Genomic DNA, 22,087 nt, shown 5'->3' with positions numbered 1-22,087 from the left:
GACGCGCGCGCATACCAGAAACCGGAGACTTTTTGGGGGGCCTTATGTAAGGTAATGTCTTTTGTCAATTATACGCCCACTCTGCCAAATCTCCCAAGTGTATTATAAAAATTAAATGTCTTGTATTTGAGGTTGTGACAGTACTTAAAGTCACAAATTGTATTATGAAGATGATATGCTTATTCACCTTAATTTACTTGTCTATGCTAAACAATATAATGCAAATACTAAGTGGCAAAGTATAGAATTGTTTTCATAAAACAAGTATTTTTGAAAAGCAAGAAACACACAAATAATTAGTCATCTCCATAAAACTGCGTCGAAAAAAAAATCCTACATAAAATAATTGCATAATGCGATATTCATCAGTTCGGTCCGAGTGCAAATATTATAAAGTCGGTTGTTTTTACATGTACACATGCCAGGAATGGTGAATATTAACTTGATAAAGCCGACTTGACCTGGAATTTATTGGAATTCAACCCGCTCACGTCGACTTTGACCAAAACCCCGACATAAAGTATTGTTTGCTATACTGCGCACCATTATGTAGTGTTTGGCTTAGGGTCAAATGTCAACTGCAATACGCGGTGATTAGCGGATTGGTGGATTTTATTTGCTTTTGGCGGGAGCACTCGATCGCAGACCTTTAGACGAGCGTCGCGTATGATATATGAATGTGCTTGATAGTATACTGCTTTACAAAAGGAAGAATCATGAAATGTATTCGCGGATTGGTAATAAGGGAGATATCGGTGGAATATATGTCGCCCTCTGTTGACAAGTGACGAAAACTGACACGGAATTATTGCAATTTGCGTAAAATACCTTTGCTTTTAATAAACCTCAAATTCCCACTTCCCAAGGGTATTCTCATTTCAAGTGCATCGGCACGAAATTGTAAAGAAAAAATATAAACAAATTATAAATATCGATTGAATAAACCATGCAACGAACGCTATACGAGAGATTCGACCAGAGAATAATAATATTTCAAGTCAATTTGCTTTTTGTAGCATTAGGTGGATTACTTTTCAATTGAGATATTCCACATACAGTAAAACAATCAGCCACAGATAAGTGAAAGAATAAAGCAGTTTCAAATGTTGATGATAAAGAGAAACGGGAAACGGAAAGATATATTTTATTTTGGGAACACAAATGTTTTATTTTTACCTCATTAGTGTTCACAACTTGCATTTACTTATAGGAATCTACCGCTCCAGTTATACACACAGCCATCATAGCAGTACAATCACACACAAATCTAAATTAATCAAATAAAACATTAAAACATTTTGACCTTCTCGTTAAACTTTCTGAGAAGATTAATGTTCGGTTTACAAAACAATGTACAAACTGAGCAATATTTTTGTAACTACTTCCGACTTATTATTTGAAAGCTTTTGTAACATTTAATCGATAGGAACATTTCTAAAAATCGTCTATGATGAGTATCTCTGTTGCAAAAAATAAGGTACATAATACCAGCCAGAGAAAAACTCAATAGGCTACAAAGCATATGACTTGAGATCAAGAATTAATTGCATTTACACAACGTACAAAGAAATCAATTTTGACTTTCTTTTAACTCTGTAAAATTATGTATCCATAAAGTGAATTTTATATGGTACATAACACCAAAATGACATACAAATTCAGTTAATAAGTCCCTCTCTCCTTGCATTCTATTGAATGTATATGTAATCAATTTTGTTCATCAATAGCGAGCTATTAACCAGCCAGTGACTAGAGCTAAAACAAAGCGAGCAAAACAGATATAACATACGAAAAGGCTGGCTGCATTTGTATTTTTCTACTGCAGTCGCTTCAAAAACAACCAAAAATCGACAACAGTACAGGGCGGGTTAGTTTTTTAAAATAACGTCTAAGTACCAAACACTGCATGACAGTGTCTAGTTTAGTCCACCTTCTTATCCAATCCAACCATCTCGGCGCTCATCTCCCACAAGCGGCGGGCGTTCTCGCTGTTCACGTACTGCTTGTTGGTCTTGGCAGGAACGCAGTCACTGAAAAGATCAAACGAAAAACGAAAGTTGTCACTCAGTTTCACTTACTAAGCATTTCATTTTTGTTATAGCTATAAGAAGCAACATGAAATTGGGCCCGGGAATAAAGCCTGTGTAAGCACAAAATGCATAAAAAAGTTGCTAGCAAAGTTTAGCACGCACATTATCCATTCGATGTCCACAAATATCGAAGTAGTAATGTTCTGCAAAATGGCAACTTTCAAGGCTCATGGACCATTGCACAACAGTGAGTCCTTTTGTGAGCTCGATACAAAGTCATGCATCCGCTGCAAGCCCGATGGATATCATGGAAACGACCATATCGCTTAAGATAATCCAGGCTAGAAGCATACCGTGTGCCTCTGAATGCTTTGAAAAATAAAGCCTTTTTTTCATAGTAGGCCTACTCTTGTCACTATCATCATCGTGTCACCAACCTGTAGTACTGGCCAGTAGTGTTCTTCAGTTCCTCAGACACGGCCAAGTGGATGGTGGTCTGCGCGCCCTGCACAGCCGTCTTACGGAAGAAATTACCGATGGGAGAGCACATGATGATCCTGAAGAAGATTCGCCATGGGAGGCTCATAGCGCATATAGCCTGCTGCGTGTGGCGCGTGAGCTCAGTCTCGATAGTTCCTGGATGCAAGGAGTTGGCTGTCACCTGAGTACCTATGAAGCCGATTAAGAGATCAAAAATTACGTAAAATCGTTAACTTTGGGGTCAAGTTGAACTTATATTTGAATGCCCTACCTCTCACTGTTTTATGACTTCGATTTCGAAACTTGCTTGCGTGCCAAATCTATGCTGTAAACTATTGTGATAAATTTGGTTTCTTTTGCGCTATCTCAAAAGCCATCGGAAGATTTTAAGTATGCTAATTAAAATCGACTGCCTAATAGGTCGGTATTTGGCCGTGACGCAGACTCGGGGCTCAGCTATAATTATATAGGTGTATCCCCTAGATGGTCCAAAGGAGTAGAGTTTTCCTCAATCCATATACATTTCAGTACGTCTTTAAAAACCTGCATTTGAAACGATGAAACGATGCATCTGTTTCACACGCTACCTTACCTTTGAGACGTTTCGCTAACTCAACGGTGAAGAGAACGTTGGCCAGTTTGCTCTGCCCGTAGGCCACCATCGGGTCGTAGTTCTTCTCCAGGTTGATGTCATCCCAGAACATCTTGGCGTTATTGAAGTCGTGGGCAAGGGAGGATACGTTGACGATGCGAGCAGGGGCGGAGGATTTGATGAGATCCAGCAGGAGATTGGTCAAAAGGAAGTGGCCCAGATGATTTACACCAAGCTGCATCTCAAACCCATCTTCTGTCTTCAGCGGTGGGCACATCATGATTCCTGTACACGGATTCATGACAAAGAAAGTGAATTAAGCCATGGTTTTTGATCAACAGACTCAGAGGGAATATAGAAAAACATAATGTAAATTTACGTAAAGGTTAATTCAAAAACTGTCATTAGAATTTATTCTAGTGAAACACAGAAGTTAACGTATAGGCCTACGTGTTGAAAAAAAATGTATAGCTCACTAACAGTTATGGAGGGTAATCATTTCTATTTCATTGCCTTTGACTTACTTTGTTGCATGTCAAAAGGCCATTGAAGTATTCTTTACCTGCATTGTTGATGAGTATATCCAGCTTTTTCACCTCTGCCTTGATCTTCTTGGCGCACTCTCTCACCGAGGCAAGAGAAGCCAGGTCTAGTTTGCGTACCGTCACCTTGTTGTTACCCGTGGCTGTACGAATCTCAGAGGCGGCTGCTTCGGCTTTGGGCAGATCACGGCAGGCTATGATCACACGAGCACCTGGAAGGGTCAAAACAAGACTAGGAATCGCGAATTTTGTATTTCAGCAAGACCTTAATTCATCTGCGGTAGCAGAAGCAGACATGAGTTTTGACTACTGCAGGTTGCGACATAATGTCATGCTGCTGGGGCTACCTCACTGTTATTTTTGCTATTGCTGCTGCTTGTGTTTCTTTGCATTGTGCATAATTGTTGCTGATGGGGATACGATGGTGATACTTTGCAGTCGCAACTGCTGCTGTTGCCGTTAGCTACTTATTGGCGAATCGCAATTTTCTTGTCCTGTTGCTGCTCTTCTTGCTACTGCTGTGTTTTGTCTTCTCCTACGCGGCATGCCAATCAGCTTTGTTGCTACTGTTTTGTGCTTGCTAGTTGGTTGGCTTTCTTGCTTATTACTTGATTGTTTGATTGATGTCCTTAAACAGAAGAATATATCTACCTCGTCTGGCCATGTCCTTTGCTGTCTCCTTGCCAATGCCACTGTTGGCTCCTGTGATGACAACCGTCTTGCCGTCCAGGCGAGCATTGCTGTAGCACCATCCACCTGCCACCCATCTCCGCACAAGCCACAAGACCACAACGACACCTGTAAAGACATTCAAACGAAGATCCACAGAAAGAAAGGTAGCAAGTCAATGGTCAAGACAAGTTTTGTCCAGTAAATTTCACCGCCAAGAAAGAATTATTATAGAGAAACTATAATGACAATCAATTGGCTTACGTATATGCCCATCCATCAACCAACCCAATAGACCATTATCATGTAGGGGCATCTTGATTTTTCCCATTCAAATCAACGTGACCAAAGCGAGGCTGGAAGGGAAAAATAGTCTGGTTCCTTTTTTGGCACAAAATAAATTATCATTCAGTACTGTTTTTGGATAATTATTCTTACAGGTAACATGACTGAAATGGTGGCAGCCATGATGAAGGCCTATGAGAAGGAACATTACAAGCAATAGATCTGCGTCGAGTTGCAGGTCAGACCCGAAAGTCTCAGTTTAGGACATTTTTCGTCGGGGAGCCTGTCAGTCAGTCAGTGACTCAGTCAGTCAGTCAAAGGACAGTAGGCTGGTCATTGGGTCCGACATTGTACCATTAAAACAAACTATTAACTCACCGACAACCACCGACGCAGCAATTGCAGGGTCCACGCTCCTACCGAAGATATCCAGCTTGTTCATGGTTTGTTTAGGTTGTAACGCTATTACGCCACTCAGAAATATTCCTATATCTGCCTATCAGTGTTTTATTCTGAGGTCAGTGGCTCCGTTCTCTTGAAGGCAAAGTAACCTATACATAGATGAGAAAATAAAGTAAACATTCGGTTGAAACCAAGAGAAAATGGATTTTCATTCACCAATTTACACAAAACATTGCGCACAACAATTATTGAAGCATAATTTCCATACTAATGGTGGTGGAATATACCTCCTGAAAATTAACTACATTTACGAATTGGTTTCTTCCCATATCCATTAGACCGTCTTCTTCATATTGGGGCAAGCGACAGCTGGTAAAACGTTTAAACGTTCAATGAACGGGCGGGGCAAGAGCATTTTCTGAGCGTTTTAACGCTTGTGTTGAAATCTGTACTTTCGAAGCAGCATATTTTCGTTGAAAATTAGGCCTGTGGTGATACAGCTAAAATATACCTACCTTGAAAATATCACCAAATTTTTCGGTGGGTATTCACAATTGAATGCATCAGCTGCATGTGTGCAACAGGAAAAATCTGCCTTTATAAATTATAGACTCCCCAGACAAAAAAATGCGCTTGGTCATTCCGCGTGTCTGACCTATCAACCTTTAGACTCACATCGACAAATCGAAAGCGTCCAGACTCAATGATAACGATGGCAGTATGCTATCCGAATAAGTTCAATGTTAATCATTCATTACACTCAAGCACGCAGACGCAGATAATGTCTTGAACAAAGTGCGAAACTGGTGTCGGGGTAGACCTAAGGTTTACATAACCTGTGGCCTCTTTGCAGGGTCGGAAACCTTTTTGTCAAGGAGAGCCTTGCTGTCAAAAAGGAACTCAAACTAGAGGACTGATCTCCGACCTATCTCCCTCCCAGTTCTTTGCGTCTTGAAATACAAAGCAATTACACTTGTTCAAGGCAATTTTCAGGGAGAAAACATTAGGGATATCTACTTTGATGCAATTAATGTACTGAAGAGTTGGGAAAATGTTCATTGTTTTCCCAAACGGTTCCTTAAGGCCTAATGACAGTGTTGCACCCAGGATTTGGTTTTTGAGGGGGCTCACAATTTGTTTTGCAATTTTTTGAAGGTTTTTTTTTTTGGGGGGGGCGGACTATTTTGACGTTGGTGGCACCACTTACCCCTCTATTATACTACTCGAAAATAGGCAACATAATATCACCATGAGGTCAAATCGTGGGACTAAAACAATATACCCCCCCCCCAAAAAAAAATGACAACCTCTTGGAGGGGGGCTCAAGCCCCCCAGCTCAAGCCCCCCTTTTTTTTGGGTGCACCACTGCCAAGTGCTTGCAGCATTCGGTCGGCGCCAAGTTAAAGTTGCCTCTGAAAATTATCTCATGTGACTTGGCCTTTAGTAGACCCATGTGGATGCAGGATGTCATTATCGCTTTATAGAAGCCGTACACGTTAATGGTCACAAATATTATTTTTTTTACAAATGACTGTATAGATTCTCAGCATTGTCGGCTGACTGAGCAAAAACAAAATCCAAACTTCGCATAATGAATAGACAGAGTTGAAAACATTAAAGGTGACGAAGCCTCTAAAATTTCACAACTCGTCCATCCAGCTACCTGCACGTGACCTGTGACGTGATGGTGAAGAACCTTTCTCGGGAACTGTCGATTAGGGTTCCATGACCTTTTGTTTGACGTGGAATAGTAGTAGGTAGACTGTACCTTAAAGTCTATGACATTGCAAAAATGGCTGAGGCATGTGTACATAACAAAATGACTGAATGGCCACATCATGATGCAGGACCAAGTCCGTGTGTGCGGGTCGGGGACCTTTTTTCGGTCGGTGGAGTTTGAACTCAGTGAACTGAATGGCTTCTTTTATGGCAGTCATACATTTGGCCTTTTTGTGAGGTAGGCAGACCTTTTCATTAAGTAGATTTTGCACATGGTGGTGAAACTGCAAAATCACTATTACTCTCAAGGGTTGTTCACAGTCCGGCTTAACTTTGAACAAAATAGCGATGTCATGAAAGAAGTTGACAACGAACTTGAAATGGTAGTAAATGTTTTTCTTCGTTGCCGAAATTTTAAATTTTGAGCATTATTTTATTGGTATACTGTTTATGACTCGTACTATTTTCATGTCCCTGTAAATATGATCTTCAGTTTTCTTTATTGCTTGTTAATCCACGTATTTTGACACTATTGTAGTCGTATCAAATTTTGATGTTCTATTTTCCATTTTGTCTTTTTTTTGGGGGGGGATCAGATTTATGTGATATTTTCCGTCAAAGGATATTCACCCCATAAATGTTCTCGCCATTTTGAAAATACACAATTTCCCGAGACAAACTATCACAAAATTGAGATGACAAGAAGAAAAGTCCATACGAAATTCTCATTCAGAACATAATTTTTTTTTTTTTTTAATAGTAGTAGCGTAATTGCCTAATAAAGAGCCAGTGGCTAGTAGTGAGCTCTAAACAATTAAACAGTTTGTGACTAACAAAACATGGTAATATTTCAGCAAAATTTATAAAATCTAACAAACAAAATTATAGCTTTTGTCTCCAAGCATTTGATACTGCTGCCTATATCACTGCGTTTAAAACTATCTTTGCAAGCATAATAAAATTTCAATAAATCTAATTTCTCTCTTGTTTGCTCTTGTAAATGTATCTTATTTACAAGAATATCTAAAACACAATACGCTGTGTTATTGAAATATTTCCTGATCCACAAATCTGTAGTTGTCCTGTATTTAAAAATGGTTTACTTATTTTTAAACAATCTTTGTAATACCTCAAAGGGAAACATGATTTGTATTGGGACCAGAAGTTTGTCTTGCATCCACTTTGAATGACCTTTCCAATATAGTAGAGGTAAAACTACATTGTACATGTATTTGGTTTTCCTTTTTTTTTGGTATAACAAACTACATTAATTCATCAGGTTTTCCAAAGTTACCTAACCTCCACAATACAGCACAAGATTATAAATCGTATTAGGATAAAATTTATTAAAATATGAAAAATAATTTCCATGCTATGATTTCATTTTATTTTTGGTAAAATAGATTTTGTCACATGACAACAAAATATGATGCCATCCATGAATTAAGGAATTGTTTTAATAATAAAAGGGAATTTTTTTACATGGTCTGTGATTTACTTCCCATTTTATTTCATCGAACAGGAGAATTTAATTTCTATCTCAAATCTACCGACTAATCTAATCTTGAAGCAAAAACATCAAAAAATTCCCAGTAACATCTTATTGAAAATACACATCTTCGGAATCCACCACGAGAACAGACTCAAATATCACCATACACAATTCCCTACCTAAGTTGATTTCAAACCACCACATCCACAAGGTGCTTACACAAAAAGTTTGATAAAAAAAAGAGAAATAAAGTCCCAATGTTTTACTTGAGATTTATGTTTTTGTCCCAACTACAGTTTGGAATTTCTGTACTATTGTTGGGACTGTACAAACAGTAGTTGGGACTGCCCAAACTATAGTTGAGACATTTGATTTAGTTTGGGCGTAACAACTCCAATCAACTACATAATATGAAGGGAACGTTTTGCAATTGATGTGAGAATTCTTGTTGGCACACTTGAGCCTAATCACAAAACAGATCAGAGTGTGTGACAAACTGCCAAGTTGAATTTCTAGAAAAGTAGAATCTATTTACGCAGTGGCTTAAACCAGTTTGTGCAAAAATTCCACATTGATCTTTTATAATTATGTACAATGTGATAAAAATGGAAATTATTGAGAAAAGTACAATTCCCCTTGACTTCTCTGTCATTCCTTATTTCTCCGAAATAGTCAGAGCAATTTCAAACTCAATGGGTAACAATCACAGGATGCACAACCCAAAATTATCTAATAAGATTCCCAATTCGATTCACTAATTCTATCATGAAGTCCTACAAAGTGTGCTAAAAGACTACGACAGGCAACCAAACTAATAAACTATATAAACTAATACAGAAGTATAATCACCACGGTCCTACAACGATACAACCACAGACTATCGCAAGCATTTTTTTCACCCACGTCTGGCTTCCAAAGTCTAACCAAATCCTCTTGTCATTGTCATTGCAACTCCATGTCACGTTGGTAAATTTTCACAATCATGTTTGTTTTAGGGGTCAGTAAATACATATTCAGAAATAATATCTGTAAATGTGGCCTATGATGTAAGTTCACCAACAAATTAGACCAAAGAATTTCATCAAACCAGGGATCCTTCGCACACTGCTTTTTTTCCCCAGCTTGAGTTACGTTACAAATCAACTACAGGGTTCCAACAGAAATCTAAAAATAAAATCCCATGACTTTTCCTTGATTTTCCATGATAGCTTTAAATTCCAGAATTTTCCAGGATTTTTCCATGCCTGTGGGAACCCAGCAACGATAGTTGACCACTGGTCCGTAATCACACTTTGTTGTAGGTCACATTTAAATTACATTGCTTCTTTGGCAGTAACACACATGTGTGTACAGGGAGGGGCTTTCATTCTTTTCCATGTAAGTGGCAAACCGTAGCCATGTAATTTAGGTCCTGCCTTAATCGATTGAATCAGAGGGTAGATACTCAGGAAATCAGAAGTAAAAACTAAACTCTCGTGACAGTAATGAGGTTAGGACCCATACAATTAATTCTCCCCTTTTCAATTTGGCCTACCTCCAACCTAGACAGCTCCCTGGTGTAGACGTCGATGCTGTCTTGGTCATAGAGGACAAAATACACCTGCTTGAGAGACGAGGACATAACGGTCACAAAGTACTTGCTGATGGTCTGCAGGATGGTCTCAGCTGCAGTCTGTTTGGGAAACCCATTCCTGAAGCAGAGAGAAAATTTTCATCATTAAGGAATGAAATATGTAGGAAGTTATCATGGAGACATGGATGCATTTCACATGAGGTGAGATTTCCAATGATACAAAACTTGTTAAATTGAGACTCCTGTTCAAGACTTGAGACTTGAATGAAGGCATGCCCTAAAAGGGGTGAGACATGGATTAAAACTTGCTCTCAAAGAGTTCAGAGTTGAAGGAAGACTTTCTGTCAAAGACTTGAGACTTGAAATGAGACTTGTTCTAAAGACTTGAAACCTGAATCGAGTTTTGCTCTCACAGAGTTGGGACTTGAATTGGGACTTTCTCTCAAAGACTTGAGGTATGAGATGAGACTTGTTCTCAAATGGTTGAGACTTGAATGAAGATTTTCAAAGACAAAGAAACCCTTCTGATCGCCGACATGGTTCCAGAACAGAACGCAATTCCACTTCGGACCTCCGATCTCGCGGGGATCCGAGAGAAGTGCAACACACAATTTCTCTTCCAACAATGGACTCGCATTCGACAACACGCATTCATAAGGCTCCAGTACTGCTGGATGGTGATCCTAATCGGTCGAGAAACCAAGCCGATATGAGTAGGCACCCTTCGAACAGGACACAGCTTTCCTCACAGGCATCACAAGATACGCTTCCTCCATCAACATCACCGAGTCGTCCTTCTCATGTTATCATATCTGATGCGTCACAGGCCCACCATAATTTAGACAGGAGTCGAGAAGACAGTACCAAGAAACGCTCCTCCTACACTTCCGCCATTGAAAACCAGCAAGATGCAGAGTGGCAACAAATTGCACCATCGGCACCCTCCTCAAGACGATATCACAGCGAGAAAGTTGCAAGAGAGGAAAGACCAAAGAAGATGAAGCCATGTCTGGCTTATCATCACCTTGAACATGTCGAAGACGCTGAAGACGAATTTGGGTCAGACAAACACAGACTCGAGACTTTTGTTTGAGACCAAATTAAACTTTCATCACGCAGGAACCAAAATCAATTGGTCAGTTAGCATGTAAACGTTTGCCTCAAGGACATTGGCAGGTCCTATCTTTGGAGGGCGCCTTTTAGGGAGATACGGAGATGAATTAACAAGTTATTCGTGGAATGTTTGGAGAGAAGTTGCCCTTATTGTAAAACTATTCGAAATTTGTATACATACTCTCGGGATTGCAGTCGCTTTGCAAAAATCGCTGTCTGATCAAAGTATTGCAAGTTTTGAAAGAAAAACTGTGATTTGAACCACGCCTCTTTCCTTCGCGCCATTCAACCGTCTAGCCTTAGCCATTTTCTAACTGAGCTTAAAAGCGACCAAGTCGCATGTTTAATGTTACTTGACCGTATAATTTTATATCATAGGCTAACTGTACCATTTATACATATACAGAAACCCACAGTTTATACACAAAACAAATTACAATCATATGAGTAATGTATCGGTTATTATTGTCTGTTCATAATGTGAGATAAATTGGGAATGCAATAGTTTGTGGCGATTACAAATTTCGAATAACTTCTGTCATACTTCACAAAACAGTTTAAGTTGTGCGTAAGAAAAGTACGCTTTTCACGTCATTATGACGTAAATCGTTAAGTCTCGCACATATTCTCTTTAAAGGTGAAGTATAAGTCAAGATTTTACTGTAATTGTGATGATTTCTTAAAACTCGTTTCGGGAGGTATACAAATATGTTATGTAAGGTAATGTCTTTTGTCAATTATACGCCCACTCTGCCAAATCTCCTAAGCGTATTATAAAAATTAAATGTCTTGTATTTGAGGTTGTGACAGTACTTAAAGTCACAAATTTTATTATGAAGATGATATGCTTAGTAACCTTAATTTACTTGTCTATGCTAAACAATATAACAATATAGTATAGAATTGTTTTCATAAAACAAATATTTTTGAAAAGCAAGAAACACGCAAATAATTAGTCATCTCCATAAAACTGCGTCGAAAAAAAATCCTACATAAAAATAATTGCATAATGCGATATTCATCAGTTCGGTCCGAGAGCAAATATTATATAAAGTCGGGTGTTTTTACATTTACACACGCCAGGGATGGTGAATATTAACTTGAGTAAGCCGACTTGACCTGGAATTTATTGAAATTAAACCCGCTCACGTCGACTTTGACCAAAACCCCGACATAAAGTATTGTTTGCTATACTGCGCACCATTATGTAGTGTTTGGCTTAGGGTCAAATGTCAACTGCAATATACACGGTGATAAGCGGATTGGTGGGTTTTATTTGCTTTTTGCGGGAGCACTCGATCGCAGACCTTTAGACGAGCGTCGCGTATGATATATGAATGTGCTTGATAGTATACTGCTTTACAAAAGGAAGAATCATGAAATGTATTCGCGGATTGGTAATGAGGGAGATATCGGTGGAATATATGTCGCCCTCTGTTGAGAAGTGACGAAAACTGACACGAAATTATTGCAATTTGCGTAAAATACCTTTGCTTTTAATAAACCTCAAATTCCCACTTCCCAAGCGGATTCGCATTTCAAGTGCATCGGCACGTAATTGTAAAGAAAAAATATAAACGAATTATAAATATCGATTGAATAAACCATGCAACGAACGCTATACGAGAGATACGACCCGAGAATAATAATATTTCAAGTTAATTTGCTTTTTGTAGCATTACGTGGATTACTTTTCAATTGAGATATTCCACATACAGTAAAACAATCAGCCACAGATAAGTGAAAGAATAAAGCAGTTTCAAATGTTGATGATAAAGAGAAACGGGAAACGGAAAGATATATTTTATTTTGGGAATACAAATGTTTTATTTTTACCTCATTAGTATTCACAACTTGCATTTACTTATAGGAATCTACCGCTCCAGTTATACACACAGCCATCATAGCAGTACAATCACACTCAAATCTAAATCAATCAAATAAAACATTAAAACATTTTGACTTTCTCGTTAAACTTCTGAGAAGATTAATGTTCGGTTTACAAAACAATGTACAAACTGAGCAATATTTTTGTAACTACTTCCGACTTATTATTTGAAAGCTTTTGTAACATTTAATCGATAGGAACATTTCTAAAAATCGTCTATGATGAGTATCTCTTTGCAAAAAATAAGGTACATAATACCAGCCAGTGAAAAACTCAATAGGCTACAAAGCATATGACTTGAGATCAAGAATTAATTGCATTTACACAACGTACAAAGAAATCAATTTTGACTTTCTTTTAACTCTGTAAAATTATGTATCCATAAAGTGAATTTTATATGGTACATAACACCAAAATGACATACAAATTCAGTTAATAAGTCCCTCTCTCCTTGCATTCTATTGAATGTATATGTAATCAATTTTGTTCATCAATAGCGAGCTATTAACCAGCCAGTGACTAGAGCTAAAACATAGCGAGCAAAAACGATATAACAATACGAAAAGGCTGGCTGCATTTGTATTTTTCTACTGCAGCAGCCTCAAAAACAACGACAACAGTACAGGGCGTGTTAGTCTCCGACTGCGCACATTTTTTAAAATAACGTCTAAGTACCAAACACTGCATAACAGTGTCTAGTTTAGTCCACCTTCTTATCCAATCCAACCATCTCGGCGCTCATCTCCCACAAGCGGCGGGCGTTCTCGCTGTTCACGTACTGCTTGTTGGTCTTGGCAGGAACGCACTCACTGAAAAGATCAAACGAAAAACGAAGTTGTCACTCAGTTTCACTTACTAAGCATTTCATTTTTGTCATAGCTATAAGAAGTACATGAAATTGGGCCCGGGGTAAAGCCTGTGTAAGCACAAAATGCATAAAAAAAAGTTGCTAGCAAAGTTTAGCACGCACATTATCCATTTGATGTCCACAAAATAATATCGAAGTAGTAATGTTCTGCAAAGTCGCAACTTTCCAGGCTCATGGACCATTGCACAACAGTGAGTCCTTTTGCGAGCTCGATACACGTGCATCCTCCGCAAGCCCGATGGATATCGTGGCAACGACCATAATCAAATAAGATAATCCAGGCTAAAAGCATACCGTGTGCCTCTGAATACTTTGAAAAATAAAGACATTTTTTTCATAGTAGGCCTACTCTATCATCATCGTGTCACCAACCTGTAGTACTGGCCAGTAGTGTTCTTCAGTTCCTCAGACACGGCCAAGTGGATGGTGGTCTGCGCGCCCTGCACAGCCGTCTTACGGAAGAAATTACCGATGGGAGAGCACATGATCCTGAAGAAGATTCTCCATGGAAGACTCATGGCCTTCTGCGTGTGGCGCGTGAGCTCAGTCTCGATAGTTCCTGGATGCAAGGAGTTGGCTGTCACCTGAGTACCTATGAAGTCAATTAAGAGATCAAATATTGCGCAAATAAACAATCGTTAACTTTGGGGTTTGAATTTATATTTGAATGTCCAACCTCTCCCTGTTTTATGACTTCGATTTTGAAACTTACTTGAGTGCCAAATCTATACTGTAAATTATTTTGATCCATCATAGTTGGTTTGTTTTGAGCTATCTCAAAGGCCATCGGAAGATTTAAGTATATATTCTTAAAATCGACTGCCTAGAGACGTTTCTGTAGGTCAGTATTTGGCCGTGGGCGGACTTGGGGCTCAGCTTTAGGTACTGGATGGTCAAAGGGGAGAGGAGTAAAGTTTATCTCAACCCGTACATCTATGTCTTTAAAACCCTGCATTAATGAGGAAACAATACATCTGCACGCTACTTTACCTTTGAGACGTTTCGCTAGCTCAACGGTGAAGAGAACGTTGGCCAGTTTGCTTTGCCCGTAGGCCGCCACCGGGTCGTAGTTCTTCTCCAGGTTGATGTCATCCCAGAACATCTTGGCGTTATTGAAGTCGTGGGCGAGGGAGGATACGTTGACGATGCGAGCAGGGGCGGAGGATTTGATGATATCCAGCAGGAGATTGGTCAGAAGGAAGTGGCCCAGATGATTGACACCAAGCTGCATCTCGAACCCATCTTCTGTCTTCAGCGGTGGGCACATCATGATTCCTGTACACGGATTCATGACAAAGAAAGTGAATAAAGTCATGGTTTTTGATCAACAGACTCAGAGGGAATATAGAAAAACATAATGTAAATTTACGTGAAGGTTACATCAAAAACTGTCATTAGAATTTATTCTAATGAAACACAGAAGTTAACGTATACGTGTTGAAAAAAAATGTATAGCTCACTAACAGTTATGGAGGGTAATCTTTCTATTTCATTGCCTTTGACTTACTTTGTTGCATGTCAAAAGGCCATTGAAGTATTCTTTACCTGCATTGTTGATGAGTATATCCAGCTTTTTCACCTCTGCCTTGATCTTCTTGGCGCACTCTCTCACCGAGGCAAGAGAAGCCAGGTCTAGTTTGCGTACCGTCACCTTGTTGTTACCCGTGGCAGTACGAATCTCAGAGGCGGCTGCTTCGGCTTTGGGCAGATCACGGCAGGCTATGATCACACGAGCACCTGGAAAAGTCAAAACAAGACTAGGAATCGCGAATTTTGTATTTCAGCAAGACCTTAATTCATCTGCGGTAGCAGAAAAGCAGACAGCAGTTTTGACTACTGCAGGTTGCGACATAATATCATGCTGCTGGGGCTACCTTACTGTTATTTTTGCTATTACTGCTGCTTGTGTTTCTTTGCATTGTGCATAATGTTGCTGATGGGGATACGATGGTGATACTTTGCAGTCGCAACTGCTACTGTTGCCGTTAGCTACTTATTGGCGAATCGCAATTTTCTTGTCCTGTTGCTGCTCTTGTTGCTACTGCTGTGTTTTGTCTTCTCCCTACGCGGCATGCCAATCAGCTTTGTTGCTACTGTTTTGTGCTTGCTAGTTGGTTGGCTTTCTTGCTTATTACTTGATTGTTTGATTGATGTCCTTAAACAGAAGAATATATCTACCTCGTCTGGCCATGTCCTTTGCTGTCTCCTTGCCAATGCCAGTGTTGGCTCCTGTGATGACAACCGTCTTGCCGTCCAGGCGAGCATTGCTGTAGCACCATCCACCTGCCACCCATCTCCGCACAAGCCACAAGACCACAACGACACCTGTAAAGACATTCAAACGAAGATCCACAGAAAGAAAGGTAGCAAGTCAATGGTCAAGACAAGTTTTGTCCAGTTAATTTCACCGCCAAGAAAGAATTATTATAGAGAAACTATAATGACAATCAATTGGCTTACGTATATGCCCATCCATCAACCAACCCAATAGACCATTATCATGTAGGGGCATCTTGATTTTTCCCATTCAAATCAACGTGACCAAAGCGAGGCTGGAAGGGGAAAATAGTCTGGTTCCTTTTTTTGCACAAAATAAATTATCATTCAGTACTGTTATTGGATAATTATTCTTACAGGTAACATGACTGAAATGGTGGCAGCCATGATAAAGGTCTATAGGAGAAAGAACATGACAAGCATAGATCTGCCTTGTCGAGCTGCAGGCCAGATCTGCATGAAAGCCTCATTTTAGGACGTTTTAGTCGGTCAGTTGTCAGTCACTGTCAGTGACTCAGTCAGTTAGTCAAAGGACAGTAGGCTGGTCATTGGGTCCGACATTCTAATGTACCATTAAAACAAACTATTAACTCACCGACAACCACCGACGCAGCAATTGCAGGGTCCACGCTCCAACCGAAGATATCCAGCTTGTTCATGGTTTGGTTAGGTTGTAACGCTATTACGCCACTCAGGAATATTCCTATCTGCCTAATCAGCTAGGTGTTTTATTCTGAGGTCAGTGGCTCCGTTCTCTTGAAGTCAAAGTAACCTATACATAGATGAGAAAATAAAGTAAACGTTCGGTTGAAACCAAGAGAAAATAGATTTTCATTCACCAATTTACACAAAACGCTCAACAATTATTGAAGCATAATTTCTATACTATTACTAATGGTGGTGGAATATACCTCCTGAAAATTAAACACATTTACGAATTGGTTTCTTCCCATATCCATTAGACCGTCTTCTTCCTATTGGGGCAAGCAACAGCCTTTATAAAGTGCTGGTAAAACGTTCAATGAACGGGCGGGGCAAGAGCATTTCCTGAGCGTTTTAACGCTTGTGTTGAAATCTGTACTTTCGAAGAAGCATATTCGTTGAAATTTAGTGCTGTGGTGGTACGGTACAGATAAAATATACCTACCTTGAAAATATCACCAAATGTGTCGGTGAGTATTCAGAATTGAATGCATCAGCTGTATGTGTGCAACAGGAAAAATCTGCCTTTATATAGACTCCCCAGACAAAAAAAATGCGCTTGGTCATTCCGCGTGTCTGACCTATCAACCTTTAGACTCACATCGACGAATCGAAAGCGTCCAGACTCAATGATAACGATGGCAGTATGCTATCCGAATAAGTTCAATGTTAATCATTCATTACACTCAAGCACGCAAACGAAGATAATGTCTCGAACAAAGTGCGAAACTGGTGTCGGGGTAGACCTAAGGTTTACATAACCTGTGGCCTCTTTGCAGGGTCGGAAGCGGGCCCCGAACCCCACGCCGTAATTTTTTTGACCCGCTTTTTGGGGGGACCAAAATTTTTTTTGGCCCCCCAAAAAATTGTGTTCTGGATCCGCCCTTGTGCGCCACTGCCTAGTGCTTGCAGCATTCGGTCGGCGCCAAGTTAAAGTTGCCTCTGAAAATTATCTCATGTGACTTGGCCTTTAGTAGACCCATGTGGATGCAAGGATGTCATTATCGCTTTACAGAAGCCGTATACACGTTAATGGTCGCAATGATTATTTTTTACAAATGACTGTAGATTCTCAGCATTGTCGGCTGACTGAAAAGCAGAAACAATCCAAACTTCGCATAATGAATAGACAGAGTTGAAAACATTAAAGGTGATGATGCCTGTGACGTGATGGTGAAGAACCTTTCTCAGGAACTGTCCAACAAGGTTCCATGACCTTTTGTTTGACGTGGAATAGAAGTAGATAGACTGCACCTAAAAGTCTATGACATTGCAAAAATGGCTGAGGCATGTATACATAACAAATGACTGAATGGCCAAATCATGATGCAGGACCAAGTCCGTGTGTGCGGGTCGGGGACCTTTTTTTCGGTCGGTGGAGTTTGAACTCAGTGAACTGAATGGCTTCTTACATTTGGCATTTTTGTGAGGTAGGCAGACCTTTTCAAGTAGATTTTGAACATGGTGGTGAAACTGCAAAATCACTATTACTCTCAAGGGTTGTTCACAGTCCGGCTTATCTTTGAAAAAAAATAGCGATGCCATGAAAGAAGTTGACAACGAACTTGAAATGGTAGTAAATGTTTTTCTTCGTTGCCGACATTTTAAATTCTGAGCATTATTTTATTGGTCTACTGTTTATGACTCGTACTATTTTCATGTCCCTGTAAATATGATCTTCAGTTTTCTTTGTTGCTTGTTAATCCACGTATTGCACAATAATCGTATAAGAAATTTGCGTCTCAAATGTCCCTTCGCGGCCACCATAACATAGGCACATGGACGCAAAACTTTTCTCAAGAATTAAGACGTGAGAAATGCGCGGCACCACCCTACACCTCTCACCAAAAATCTGGGGTTTGTTCACTAGCCAATCAGCGGCGTGCTTTCAAACTTGTTCAGCACTGTCGACATCTTCGTTTTTGAGTCGTGTACCTTGTGGTCATCGTTGTGTTTTACTTCGAATTTCTCTCTTATTATTAATTAACTCTGCCCTCTTTCCATTTAAAAAAAATCTTGTTGATATTCAATATGGTATCACTGTCAGGTGTCAAGACGAGTCCGAAAACAACAGTACATGTACACAAGGGCGGATCCAGAACACAATTTTTTGGGGGGGGCCAACAAAAAATTTGGTCCCCCCAAAAAGTGGGTCAAAAAAATTACGGCGGGGGTTCGGGGCCCGCTAGGGCCCCAAAAAATTTTTGGATTCTAGATGCTCTGTGGTGCGATCTGAGGCAATTTCTGACCACTTCAGCCAATGTTTTTTGAGGAAAAGATGGTGGTGTACTCATTGCTTGCCTTTATTGCGATGTCACATAAAAAAAAAAAATTGGTTTCGTTTTTTGGGGGGGCCATGGCCCCCTTTGGCCCCCCCCCCCCCGGATTCGCCCTTGCATGTACATGGTTAAGGTGAGTTAAACATACTGGTTTTCGTTCTAGCATGGGAGCTCCATGGTTCTAGTTCTTAGTAGGCCTACGGGGCCTAGGAACGACTTCCTAAAGCCTATCAAATTTTGATGTTCTATTTTCCATTTTGTCAATTTTTTGGGGGGGGGATCAGATTTATGTGATATTTCCGTCAAAGGATATTCACCCATAAATGTTCTCGCCATTTTGAAAATACACAATTTCCCGAGACAAACTATCACAAAATTGAGATGACAAGAAGAAAAGTCCATACGAAATTCTCATTCAGAACATAATTTTTTTTTTGTAATAGTAGCGTAATTGCCTAATAAAGAGCCAGTGGATATAGTGAGCTCTAAACAATAAACAGTTTGTGACTAACAAAACATGGTAATATTTCAGCAAAATTTATAAAATCTAACAAACAAAAATTATAGCTTTTGTCTCCAAGCATTTGATACTGCTGCCTATATCACTGCGTTTAAAAACTATCTTTGCAAGCATAATAAAATTTCAATAAATCTAATTTCTCTCTTGTTTACTCTTGTAAATGTATCTTATTTACAAGAATGTCTAAAACACAATACGCTGTGTTATTGAAATATTTCCTGATCCACAAAATTATAGTTGTCCTTTATTTAAAAATGTTTACTTATTTTTAAACAATCTTTGTAATACCTCAAAGGGAAACATGATTTGTATTGGGACCAGAAGTTTGTCTTGCATCCACTTTGAATGACCTTTTCCAATATACTAGAGGTCAAACTACATTGTATTTGGTTTTCCTTTTTTTTGTATAACAAACTACATTAATTCATCAGGTTTTCCAAAGTTACCTACCTCTCACAATACAGCGCAAGATTATAAATCGTATTAGGATAAAATTTATTAAAATATGAAAAATAATTTCCATGTTATGGTTTCATTTTATTTTTGGTAAAATAGATTTTGTCACATGACAACAAAATATGATGCCATCCATGAATTAAGGAATTGTTTTAATAATAAAAGGGAATTATTTTACATGGTCTGTGATTTTCTTCCCATTTTATTTCATCAAACAGGAGAATTTAATTTCTATCTCAAATCTACTGACTAATCTAATCTTGAAGCAAAAACAAAAAAATTCCAAGTAGCATCTTATTGAAAATACACATCTTCGGAATCCACCACGAGAACAGACTCAAATATCACCATACACAATTCCCTACCTAGGTTGATTTCAAACCACCACATCCACAAGGTGCTTACACAAAAAGTTTGATAAAAAGGAGAAATTAAGTCCCAATGTTTTACTTGAGATTTATGTTTTTGTTATATCTTATACCAGCTAGAAAACTGGTTAGAAGAGTTGCCAAGGTACTAGTTAGTACAAATATAAATTGGTAACCATAGGAATGAGTTGGCAAAGGTACAAGTTTAAATGTTTATGTTACGCCTAAACTATGGCATCATCCCAATTACAGTTAGGATCGTCCCAACTACAGTTTGGAATTTCTGTACTATTGTTGGGACTGTACAAACAGTAGCTGGGACTCAAACTATAGTTGAGACACTTGATTTAGTTTGGGCGTAACAACTCCGATCAACTACATAATATGAAGAGAACGTTTTGCAATTGATGTGAGAATTCTTGTTGGCACACTTGAGCCTAATCACAGAACAGATCAGAGTGTGAGACAAACTGCCAAGTTGATTTTCTAGAAAAGTAGAATCTATTTACGCAGTGGCTTAAACCAGTTTGTGCAAAAATTCCACATTGATCTTTTATAATTATGTACAATGTGATAAAAATGGAAATTATTGAGAAAAGTACAATTCCCCTTGACTTCTCTGTCATTCCTTATTTCTCTGAAATAGTCAGAGCAATTTCAAACTCATTGGGTTACAATCACCGGATGCACAACCCAAAATTATCTAATAAGATTCCCAATTCGATTCAATTCACTAATTCTATCATGAAGTCCTACAAAGTGTGCTAAAAGACTACGACAGGCAACCAAACTAAAAACTATATAAACTAATACAGAAGTATAATCACCACGGTCCTACAACGGTACAACCACAGACTATCGCAAGCATTTTTTTCACCCACGTCTGGCTTCCAAAGTCTAACCAAATCCTCTTGTCATTGTCATTGCAACTTCATGTCACGTTGGTAAATTTTCACAATCATGTATGTTTTAGGGGTCAGTAAATACATATTCAGAAATAATATCTGTAATGTGGCCTATGATGTAAGTTCACCAACAAATTAGACGAAAGAATTTCATCAAACCAGGGTTGTTCGCACATTGCTTTTGTTCCACGGCTTGAGTTACGTTACAAATCAACTAAAGGGTTCCAACAGAAATCTAAAAATAAAATCCCATGACTTTCCACGACTTTCCATGATAGCTTTAAATTCCAGAATTTTTCCAGGATTTTTCCATGCCTGTGGGAACCCAGCAACGATAGTTGACCACTGGTACGTAATCACACTTTGTTGTAGGTCACATTTAAATTACATTGCTTCTTTTGGCAGTAACACACATGTGTGTACAGGGAGGGGCTTTCATTCTTTTCCATGTAAGTGGCAAACCGTAGCCAAGTAATTTAGATCCTGCCTAAGTCAATTGAATCAGAGGGTTTATACTCAGGAAATCAGAAGTAAAAACTAAACTCTTGTGACAGTTATGAGGTTAGGACCCTACAATTAATTCTCCCCTTTTCAATTTTGGTCTACCTCCAACCTAGACAGCTCCCTGGTGTAGACGTCGATGCTGTCTTGGTCATAGAGAACAAAATACACCTGCTTGAGAGACGAGGACATTACGGTCACAAAGTACTTGCTGATGGTCTGCAGGATGGTCTCCGCTGCAGTCTGTTTGGGAAACCCATTCCTGAAGCAGAGAGCAAATTTTCATCATTAAGGATTGAAATTTGTAGGAAGTTACGGAGGTCTATGGATGCATTTCACATGAGGTGAGATTTCCAATGATACCAAACTTGTTAAATGAGACGGACTCGTATTCAAGACTTGAGACTTGAATGGGCATGCTCTAAA

At 39.1% G+C, this 22,087-nt stretch overlaps 2 protein-coding genes across 2 annotated transcripts; both read right to left on the bottom strand.

The window, feature by feature from the left end:
* Positions 1-1,902: 1,902 nt before the first annotated feature.
* On the bottom strand, positions 1,903-5,102 carry LOC119732579 (retinol dehydrogenase 12-like). The gene is made up of 6 exons (XM_038206148.1): positions 4,977-5,102; positions 4,296-4,442; positions 3,665-3,856; positions 3,103-3,387; positions 2,468-2,699; positions 1,903-2,030 (listed from the first exon to the last, which is right to left on the bottom strand). The coding sequence occupies exons 1-6, from the start codon at positions 5,038-5,040 to the stop codon at positions 1,922-1,924; spliced, it is 1,029 nt and encodes a 342-aa protein (XP_038062076.1). The 5' UTR covers positions 5,041-5,102; the 3' UTR covers positions 1,903-1,921.
* Positions 5,103-13,485: 8,383 nt separating this feature from the next.
* On the bottom strand, positions 13,486-17,247 carry LOC119731801 (retinol dehydrogenase 12-like). The gene is made up of 7 exons (XM_038205074.1): positions 17,078-17,247; positions 16,526-16,702; positions 15,832-15,978; positions 15,199-15,390; positions 14,644-14,928; positions 14,026-14,245; positions 13,486-13,594 (listed from the first exon to the last, which is right to left on the bottom strand). Exons 2-7 carry the CDS (start codon positions 16,587-16,589, stop codon positions 13,486-13,488), a joined length of 1,017 nt encoding a protein of 338 aa, XP_038061002.1. The 5' UTR covers positions 16,590-16,702; positions 17,078-17,247.
* Positions 17,248-22,087: the final 4,840 nt, after the last annotated feature.

Source organism: Patiria miniata, unplaced genomic scaffold, assembly GCF_015706575.1.
Source record: "Patiria miniata isolate m_02_andy unplaced genomic scaffold, ASM1570657v1 HiC_scaffold_24, whole genome shotgun sequence".
NCBI classification, from domain to species: domain Eukaryota; kingdom Metazoa; phylum Echinodermata; class Asteroidea; order Valvatida; family Asterinidae; genus Patiria; species Patiria miniata.
Note: the sequence above shows the minus strand (reverse complement) of the source record. Positions and strands in the feature narration are given on the sequence as shown.

What these genes read in the sequence shown, in the direction of transcription:
- LOC119732579 (XM_038206148.1), bottom strand. Translation starts at nt 5,040, where the DNA reads ATGAACAAGCTGGATATCTTCGGTAGGAGCGTGGACCCTGCAATTGCT. An exon ending in TGCTGCGTCGGTGGTTGTCG is followed by an intron (nt 4,443 to 4,976) that starts GTGAGTTAATAG and finishes ATGTCTTTACAG; the next exon opens with GTGTCGTTGTGGTCTTGTGG. An exon ending in GTTAGCGAAACGTCTCAAAG is followed by an intron (nt 2,700 to 3,102) that starts GTAAGGTAGCGT and finishes TCGGCTTCATAG; the next exon opens with GTACTCAGGTGACAGCCAAC.
- LOC119731801 (XM_038205074.1), bottom strand. Translation starts at nt 16,589, where the DNA reads ATGAACAAGCTGGATATCTTCGGTTGGAGCGTGGACCCTGCAATTGCT. An exon ending in AAAGGACATGGCCAGACGAG is followed by an intron (nt 15,391 to 15,831) that starts GTAGATATATTC and finishes TGACTTTTCCAG; the next exon opens with GTGCTCGTGTGATCATAGCC. An exon ending in ACTACTGGCCAGTACTACAG is followed by an intron (nt 13,595 to 14,025) that starts GTTGGTGACACG and finishes TGATCTTTTCAG; the next exon opens with TGAGTGCGTTCCTGCCAAGA.